Genomic DNA, 10213 nt, shown 5'->3' with positions numbered 1-10213 from the left:
TCAGCATGTTTTGAGAGGGCGCAGTTTCAAAATGACAATCACAAAAAGCCAGCACAAATACCAAACTTAATAAAGCAAAAAAGTAAGAAAACCAAGAAAACAAGCAGGAGCGACTGCAACAGGCTGCACGCACGGGCGCATGCGCACTAGAGCAACTCAAGTGTATCACTGTGACACCACATCTTATTCTGGGTTATTTAATAATGAACTTACAATCATTTATTCATTTCCTGTAACCGCTTATCCTCTTGGGGGTCGCGGGATGCTGGAGCCTATCCCAGCTGACATTGGAGCTAAGACACGAGGATGTCTTAGAAGGGCAGAGTTAAGACGCGAGGAAGAGGCGCAAGTGATGGAAACGTGGATGTGAGATCAGGTATTGGGATGAGCCCATTGTTTTTAGGTTGTTTGCTACTTCCACTGATTGTTATCATTTTTGCAGGCTGCATGGCGCTCTTTAAACATCTATCAAAGGTACATTTAGAAAGTTAATTTCAAATTATATAAGAGTGATGAATTATTATTATTATTTTCATTCATCTCCATGTTAGTGATAATTGGTAGCACTTGTAAACTCACTTTCATCATGAGCATTATATGAATGACTCATCGATGATCCTTCTGAGGTTTAATAATAATGATGATTAAGATTGTACCACGATGATAGTTTGCAGAAATGTACAAATAGCCACAGCTGTGCGTAATGACAGCTGCACTGGTACTGCTGGAGAACTTTGCTGATGCAACACAGTTGGTGAAATTGCACTTTCTTTACAATACTTCTCATTGACAGGTCTGATGAATGATAGAGGGGCATACGTATTGATATGCAAATACATGTTTAAGGGCCTTTCTATATCCAGTTACACCCACTGTGGAAATGAGGCCAGCAAAGCAATGATTGAGATTCATACAACAGAATCAGGCGTACACACGGCTTTATAAATCTGATGAAAAAAATGTGTATGCACATTTCTGCCTTTGTGCTTACACACAGTTTTAGTCACACATCTACACAGAGTTTTATCATCTGACCCCAGGAATCTGCATCCCGGGGTGCAGAATCCAGGGATGTTCCCATTGATATGCTCAACACATGCACACTCGTCCATACGCACCGCAGGGGTACACAGAACGGAGCCAATCTGACACATACTGTATCAGCGGGATTTACAATATGTGACACTCAAGGTTAAAGATACCTGAACAAAGCACAATTACTGTAATAGCAAAAGAGAACAGAAGATTTGGTCGAGGAAGAAATCAGCACAACTAGTAACAGCAGCATGTAGCAGAAGGCAGAGGAAGTGCCATGTTGGCAGCATGGATGAGTCATTACACGCAGCTGGAGACTGAACAGATCTGATGCTTACATGTTCATCACATAATTGAGCTAACTTTGTTTGTCTACATCCAGCTTCACAGGACTTTGAAAACATTAGTGCACCAGCCAGCAGCCTCCGAACAGAATTAGAGATCTATTCCAGACTACAGTGGATTTAACGATTTCTGCTAATAGGCACAGTGTAATTGAAGTCAAGGCTGTGTTTTTAAAGAGCTCCTCTTGTCTGTTTTTCAGAGGAACAGTTTATAATGCAGGGCATAAAACCCCAAAGACTGCAAGCTTCACAAATAAAAGTGTTTGAAATGCAAATGAGCATAAATAATTACGCCTTTATGAGACTTTCCTGCTAGAAACCTTGTATAAATGTACGCAGCTTACAGAAACACTGTTGAAACACGCTGTCCTCTTGTTTCTAAACCAGCTCATACACTCGAGTGGACAGCTCCCCTCCTCAGACACACACATTCTCACAAATACACCATCAACAGGGACATACAGCATCACTGATAGAAAGATTCAGACAATAATTGCAGACCTGCACCACCAGCAATTTCAGACAACTTATTGTCAGGCACCAATTGAAAAGAAAACCCCATCAGCAGCGGGTTACACATGATGTAGATATGCTGATGTACGCCAGCAGCAGGGAGGTAAGGAGAATAATTGCCTCTGTAGTCTTTACGTTTATGATACTTGCAGGCAATGAGGCACAGTTTTTTTTCTTTTTATAGCTGCTGTGTGAGTCTAATGTGACATTTTAAAAGGAAACCGTTAAAGTAAGAGCAAAAGGAAACTAGCAGTATATAGTCTATTCTCTCTGGTGGTGAATATGTCGGCTATAAATGTTTGTTGTTGAGATCATTTGCATTTCTGTTGTTGACTGGTTGAATTGTTGGCTCCAGAAAAGTACTGTAACTGTTCCCCAAGTCACAGTTGTTTACTTGTCTGAGGAGGCCTCAAGCTAAATGTTTTGCCCAGTTTGTAGATGATTACAAAGAGAGGCAAACTAATGGAATTAGAAAATGAGGATAAATTAACAGCATTTTAGAGCAAAAGCTGAATCATTTGTTAAAGCTAGGGGCTGGCAGAAATCTGGAAAAGGACAGGGGAAAAAAGCTGGAGAAACTGGAGAGGTATTAAGAGGAATATTGGATTTCTCTGTAACGCTAACTTTAGTTTCGATAGCACCACAAACTGGAGGAAACCATTCAAGTGTTGTCCTCCTTTGTAAGATTGGCAAAGTAATCAACCACAAAGCTTCCTGTGACATCATCATGAGAGCATACATGTCCGCCAGTCTGGTCCTGTTGGTCAGTGTTTACTTATTCAAGTAACACTCGCAGTCCTGGAGAGTGAGTGACCTGACATAGTGTGTTCGTGAAGTCAGTCTTATACTCTACACTAAAATGAGAGCCCTGTTGGTCGAAGAAATGCAGCGTTATATTTCTTATGAATTAGTGAACGGTTAAGTTAATCACACATTCACTCTGATCGGCGCTCTGCTGCTCCGTCTCCCCAGACAGAGTGTCCAGAGTGCGCTCCTAGAGTGCAGCCCTCCGAATTCAGGAACGGTCCAGTTTGAGCTAGAGTGCGCTCTGTCACTTGGAATGAATATTTCTGAATGCACCACTCGCATAATCTTCTCCATTGTCTAAAACAAGCCAACAGAACTTGCTAGCTAGTGCTAGCTAATGTCTGTGGAGAAGTGTTTTGCCTCCAGCTAAGCCCCACCCACCAAAAACGTCACACTGTTTACTAACAGTAAAAGGGTCTATTAGACCATAAATGAGACAAGAATGAACTAGGTAGCCACCCCACGGTCTTTCCACCTCACTTCCTGTCGCTTTGAACTGTTTCCCAAAGCAGAGCAGGCAGCAGCTCTGGAGACGGACTTTCGGTCGGTGGCTGTAGCGGCTCAGATTCAGCTTAATCAAACCCCCCCCTGGCACCAGGTGTCACAACTGGCTGGTGACCAGCGGCAGCAACAGAAAGTTTGCTGATCTGTAACGCTGGATTTGAGTTGCTGCAGCCGCTGACTGGTGGTCCCTTCTGGAGCTGCTGCCCACTCTCGAGGTGATCTGCAGTGGCGGGGGTGAGGCAGAAGACACACTGTGATTCGAGACGCTCACAAACATGAGCAACATAAACGTGAACATGAAGCCACAGCAGGAGACTAAACTATTATCAACATTTTCTGTCCATCTGTGAAGCACTTCGCCGGTATTGACACATTTTATTTTGTTTATTGTGCGACTCTCTTCTATTCTCTTTTGATGAGTCCGTCTTCCTTTTTTAAGTTCCTTTGCAGTGCAGGTGGATGTTCCAAATGCTGTTATAGCAACTCCCTCTGCAGGATTGTGCGCCATTGAATCAAGCTTTCACTGAAGGGACATGTATGTGTATCTGCATTTGTAAAACAGCCAATAGGAATGGCCTCTGTCTCTGAAAGGACCTGCAATGGGCCAAAGTCTCCCGTCACAGTCTAGAATTTCTAAAGCCTAAAAACTGTGCCAAGAGGACGTGCAGAAGTTGAGTGTTCTTTAAGATCACTTGAATTACAGTATGATCAGTTTATTATGGGATTTTTGCCCAGTGAAGCCAAAATTAAACTGCCTACCCTAGCTTTAATGTAAAATCTTGAACACACACAAAACCAGCACAAAGAAACGGCAAAAACTGCCAGCAGGTGTCACGCACATTAACATTGCAGCAGCTCCTGTATTACTTCATACAGACATGGACATCAAAATGTGTACACCTACAGGCCAAACTGCTGCTTCGCCTCATTTCTTTGTGTAAGAGGAGCTCATTTTCATGTGAATAAGAGGTCTGGAAATGACCAATTTCCCCTCGTGAAGAATCTGCCAAACATAAATGAGTGGGTTTATGAGGAAGTTACGAGCCGGTTCCATGACGTGCTTTACATGAGAAAAGAAACAAGTAGAGTATAGAAACTGCGTTTATGGAATAACACCAAAAATGTCTGAGGATTGGCTTACTGGGGGGAAGGAGAATGAAAAACCATGATAACATTTGTGGGCTGCTGACATAAGATTCAGTTTCCACATGTGGAGTTGTTATGAAGAGGTGTCAACTGTATCAGCTGTCAAAGGACAATAAACTCTGGTTTAATTGGTTTGAACACGTGAATTTTGTGATGCGTTGAAATCAGAATTAGAAACTCTCACATTTTTTTGAAATATGACATATCTTCTACGCTGTTGTAAAAAGAGGAAACATGTTAAATAAACTGAGTATGTAATAAGATATTCCACTGGAGTATTATTATTTAGAGTATGAGGTCTACACATATTTCTTCATAAAAGTGATGAGGCAGCAAACTGTTTCCATAAGATCTCTATTTCAAGTTAATATACCGCATCGCATTTTAAACAGTCCTCCTAGGATTTGCACATGTGCTTGAGTCTGAATATCAGAGCTACAAAATGAGAAGAGAAAAACAAGACCTGCAGAGGCTTTCAATGTATAAATCCACCAGACTCACTTCCTTGCTGATGGGCAGTCTTAAGTTTTAGCGCATGGGTCACAGACAGATGTGTCTGAACACATAAAATACCTCTCTCTGCACACTGAGACATACTGATACTGTGCCTGCTTAAAAACCATTCCTACAAACCCTTGTGAAAAACTATCCTAAACCATTTTTGTAGAGGATGGCAGTGTTAAGGCTCTATCCATGAGCCAAGCACTAAGGAATGTGCTCCAAGGTGCAGCTGATGAAACGAACACTTAAATGGACAGCAGAGGAGATACAGCATTAGGGAGATGGGTGCGGGTGATGGAGAGTGCTTTTTCCTTTCTGTCTCTTATCGGTTTTTTGTCACAGCTGGAGTATCTCATGTGAGTGCTGCTGTTCTTAATGAACCCCTGACAACAGACAGATTAGCCCCCACTTGGAGCAGCGCATAGATTTGGTGCTTCCTATTAGGTTTAATCTACAGCCACCAATGACTGCTGATGAACTTGTGAGCATTGGATCGAAGACCATCAGACAAAAGGCTGAGGGTGGATGACTCAGACACGTCCTTGTTCACAAAATAGGACGGTGTAATGACAAAAGGGGGGGTGGTGTACGAATGGCAGAAAATGAAGAGGGGAGTTGGGAATTGCTTTACAATTAAAGAGGAGTGACCAACAGTTAACTAACAGCAGAATTACTGGTGGGCTATCTGTCCTGTTGTAAAAGACGTTCAGAACATAGATATAACAAAGATATGGTGAGCTTCTCTGCTGTTGTGGTAGATTGAACTGTTGCTCCTGCATGTTAGTACGTGTGAGTCCCTGTGTGTGTATCCTACTGGCTAGATATTCACCACCACTCTGCAGTGCGCTCTTATGGCAGATATCGTTGATATTTGCAACAACGAAAGCGTAGCACCCGCCCTCCTTTGATTTGGTGATATCCGCCAGCAAATTGCTACTGAGCGACTTATCTTTATACATCAGTTGGTAAGATATATTACAAATTGACGATGGGAGTGTAAGCTTTGTCACTTTACATACTTAACGTAAAGTTATGTAGGTTAGGTTTAGGGGGGGAAAACATGGTGATCACGTCCATTATAATTACTCAAAGTTCACTTGATTTCACACGAGACACGAGCATGAGACTCTTGGGGGGGAAAGTCCTACGTTTGTTTGACCCATCCACCACCTCACCCGCACTTTTGCTCTATATACTAATTCATTGGTCACGTGAACGCAGCCTTAACCATTATGTTGGTACAAGAACTAGTTCATGATAACTGGGTTATATACGAGCTGTGGTGTATTACTTTTCATAGGTGTAGGTACGAACAGTTAACTTGTAATGTTACTCAATGCATGAGATGACAAAGTGAATCAATCATTCGTTCATCTTCTAACCGCTTCATCCTCTTGAGGGTCGCGGGGGGGCTGGAGCCTATCCCAGCTGACATCGGGCGAGAGGCAGGGTACACCCTGGACAGGTCGCCAGACTATCGCAGGGCTGACACATAGAGACAAACAACCATTCACGCTCACATTCACACCTACGGACAATTTAGAGTCATCGATTAACCTAGTCCCCAATCTGCATGTCTTTGGACTGTGGGAGGAAGCCGGAGTGCCCGGAGAGAACCCACGCTGACACGGGGAGAACATGCAAACTCCGCACAGAAGGGCTCCCACACCCGGGATCGAACCAGCAACCCTCTTGCTGTGAGGCAACAGTGCTAACCACCACACCACCATGCCACCCGAATCAATCAACACACCTTTAATATTCCACATGACAACTTTGACCATTACTTTAGTTTTTATATGACATACACTTTTTGTAACGAGTGGATCCACAAGTATGTATTATTTTCGGCTTTGTTAAGTGAACTGCATATATTCTAATCCTCACTCGGAGAAAAAAAGCATCCCATAGAGTGGTTCCCGTGGGCTCCAGCAACACTGAACCCCTGAGCTTGCCTGAGATGGACTAAATGCAGAAACCCGCTTTTTCTAAATATCTCACGTAGAGAGACTCTCACTGCAGCCTGTTTTATTTTGTTCTGAATATGTCCCCCTCGCTCTGTAGATGATAAAGGAGGAAATACAGTGAGTGCTGGATGGAGCAGTGAGTCACAACAACTCTGTCCACATGAAAGAGTACTATTTGGAGTGGAAACACTAGGGTCTAGGTACCATGCCTGAAGGGTTACTGTTGGTTCCAAAGGTACCATACTGAAAGTGTTTGGTGGAAACGGGGCTTTAGACACATTTCAGAACAATTGTGGTCAGCACAAACCGCGGTGACAAATACACTGAATATCCAGTGGCTACTTCATGATAAAAGCCAGCTTGTGTTTTGCCAGTTGAACGCTTTGAATGAGAAGCCGTAGATTGTTCCATTTGCACTAACAATAACTTAATAAAGTTCTGATGCATTGTAAAGAGAGTCAGTGAGATAAGCAAAAAGTCATTTTTAAACTAGGTGCTTCTTTGAAGAATGTCCTTCTTTTGTTTAAGTTACATTTGTTGTACTTTAGCCATGCCTTGTGCCATTGTTCTGTTAGTATCATATTTAACGTTTGTGCTTCTTGAATCCAGTGCAGAAATGGCGTACTCTGCCACTAACCCTGAAAACCAGTAAAATTGTTTCCAGTACCAGTCTAACTGAGCTTTAGTTGTATGTGACACAACAATCCTTGGCCTCATGTTACCTGTAAATACCTAAAAATTATTATATAGAGCTCACATTTTGGGGTAGTAAAAGGGAGGGCTGGAATCAGAATACAGTTTCATCACATACCCTGAGTTGAGGTACTGGAAATAGAAATGAAAGAAAAGTTTCATACATTCCTATTTAAACTGTGAGAGCACATGTTTGGGGAGATTGTTAGAAATTGAGTTCAGCTATCCATGAGAAAAGATCTCAGGTTGAATCCTTCATGTGCCACTCAGATAGCTGGAGAGCTTGATCAGTGAAGGGATGCTTCACATCAGATAAAAGCCATCTGTAATGGCTAACCAGCCCCCTTCCCTTGCACCACACAGTTCAGTGAGTGCCACAGGGCTCAATCACCACCCGTCACCCTCAGCTTGAAGGGTAAGATGGGCTGACATCCAGCTGAAGAGGCTGTGTGGTGTCATAGATAAGGCTCCCTGTGTTCTCCTCCTCACTGATTCCACACTGAAGAAGCCCTCATCTAACCCAATTACAGTCGACGGTTCAGTTTTCTCGTGGGTAATTCACATTCTGGCACAATGACAGGAGTGTGCTCCACAACTGTTCATCCTTCTAGAAATATAAATGCAGTATCCTCACATTTCATACGTTAATTTATGTTTTTATGTGAATTGTTGCAAAAATTTGCACTACCTGAAGGAGCTGAGCTGTCCTCCCTCTCTCACCTCCACTTATTGTCCCCTCTTTTCGTTATGTCCATGCTGCTTTCGATTCCTCCTCACCTCAGCACAAACTTTGCAGTGAAAAATGGTCGTGTACGTTGACGGATATCCCCAACACTACAGACTGACTGACAGCTGTCTGTTAACTTCTGCTGCATGACACACTGTTTGGATCTATCTAGGTCTATCCATAGAGTAAAAATGACTTTAGTTTATCATCGTCATCAACATACGTTTTATTGCAGTACCGTTTCAAGATCGATTCCTGTGTGAGTATGCCTCCAATCAAAGTATGACTGGCTGGGTAAAATGAGTTTCTTCATTTTTATCCATGATTTTCTTGTCAGAAGTACCCATCCTCTCTAGGGAAATTTAACATCAAGTTGTTCATCACTTATTGTATATTATCATCCCACTTCCTCTTCCTTCTGTCCTCCTCTTTCTCCTCCTCACTCATTGTTCTCAGCATCAGGTAACCAGATTTAATATGCTTCATTAGCATATTGTTGCTATGCTGTTGTTTTTGTACCCTTCCTCGAGTCCTCATCCGTCAGTAATCGCTCCACCAACTCTCCCTCCTCTGCCTCTGCCTCTGTCTCTACCCTGCCGTGTTCTTCCTCAGGTAACAAGTTCTCCTACTGCCACGCCTGCCTGCTGGTTGCTGGGGTGTGGTGCTACGCTGGAGTTTTTGCTGTAGGTCCTCTGTCGGGCTGGGGAGAGTACGGAGCCGAGCCCTACGGAACAGCGTGCTGCATCAACTGGCATGCACCCAGCGAAGACTCTGCGGCTATGAGCTACATCGTCTGCCTGTTCTTCTTCTGCTACATTGTGCCATGCACTGTCATCTTCCTGTCCTACACATTCATCCTCCTGACTGTCCGGGGCTCCCGCCAAGCTGTGCAGCAGCACATGTCCCCGCAGAACAAGATCACCAACGCACATGCACTTATCATTAAGGTAAATGCATAGGACCACTTTTCAACATACCACATAGATGGAAGTAAATATGTGCTTATGTGACAAATTCATTTTGTGTCTCTTTCCAGCTTTCCGTGGCAGTTTGCATCGGTTTCCTGACAGCATGGAGTCCATACGCCATTGTCTCCATGTGGGCAGCATTTGGTAACCCAACAACTGTACCACCCATGGCTTTTGCTCTGGCAGCTATTTTTGCCAAGTCCTCCACCCTTTACAACCCCATTGTCTATCTGGTGTTCAAGCCCAACTTCCGCAAGTCCCTGTGTCGGGATGTGGCCCAGTGCAGACGGACACTCTGTGGGTGTCTGTGTCCGCACAGCTCTGCACAGAAGGGAACTTGCAGGCAACCCCATCACAAAGAAGAGTGCAACTCCACAAGGTTGTCAAATGGGCTACCGGAGAACCACGGGACCTGCAGACACTGTCCTTGCCCTGAAACAGTCGCTGGCAACAGAGACAACCTAACAGAATACAGCCCCCAGCAGACTGCCAGGATACTTAAAGGATCAACAAATAGCGAGGTGGCTGTCAGTCAGCTCTCCAATGAGCTGCAGAGCGACTTCCTTTAGAGAAACAAACACGTCCAGACAGTGAGAGGGTTGAGAAAAGATGGCAAGAATGAAGGATGAAAGAAACTAACGCAATGAAACACAAAAAGATAAGGATTAATCAAAGGAAAAAAATGTTATAACTTTAAAGTTCAAAATTTAAGAACTTTTCTCAAGCCTCAAATATGTGATACTGCCAAAAAAAGGACTGCGAAGGTAGAAGCCAGGACGATAAGCAAGCCGAACAGCCAACATGCAACCACAGATGTGAACATTAATATTTCATCAGGTCAAATTAACGCACATCAATAGCTGTCTGTCATTTTGACTGATCAACATTAAGCAAACCAGACTGAGAATCCATGGACTCACGATGCAAATCAGTCCAAGCTGGAAACTTTCTACTCCCTAAATTACCTTTTATGTATTTATTATGAGTACTGTGATTGATAGGTATTTA

The 10213-nt window shown here is 43.3% G+C and overlaps 1 protein-coding gene across 1 annotated transcript in view; it reads left to right on the top strand.

The window, feature by feature from the left end:
• opn7b (opsin 7, group member b) overlaps positions 1–9977 on the top strand; it is a 109816-nt gene extending 99839 nt beyond the window's left edge. The window contains exons 5-6 of the mRNA XM_050065228.1: positions 8850–9184; positions 9274–9977. Coding sequence (XP_049921185.1) covers positions 8850–9184; positions 9274–9774 — 836 coding nt within the window. The 3' untranslated portion in view covers positions 9775–9977. The remainder of the gene's footprint in view (positions 1–8849; positions 9185–9273) is intronic.
• The last annotated feature ends 236 nt before the right edge of the window (positions 9978–10213 follow it).

Source organism: Epinephelus moara, chromosome 16, assembly GCF_006386435.1.
Source record: "Epinephelus moara isolate mb chromosome 16, YSFRI_EMoa_1.0, whole genome shotgun sequence".
Taxonomy (NCBI): domain Eukaryota; kingdom Metazoa; phylum Chordata; class Actinopteri; order Perciformes; family Serranidae; genus Epinephelus; species Epinephelus moara.
The sequence above is the reverse complement of the archived record's forward strand: the minus strand, read 5'-3'. Positions and strand labels throughout refer to the sequence as shown.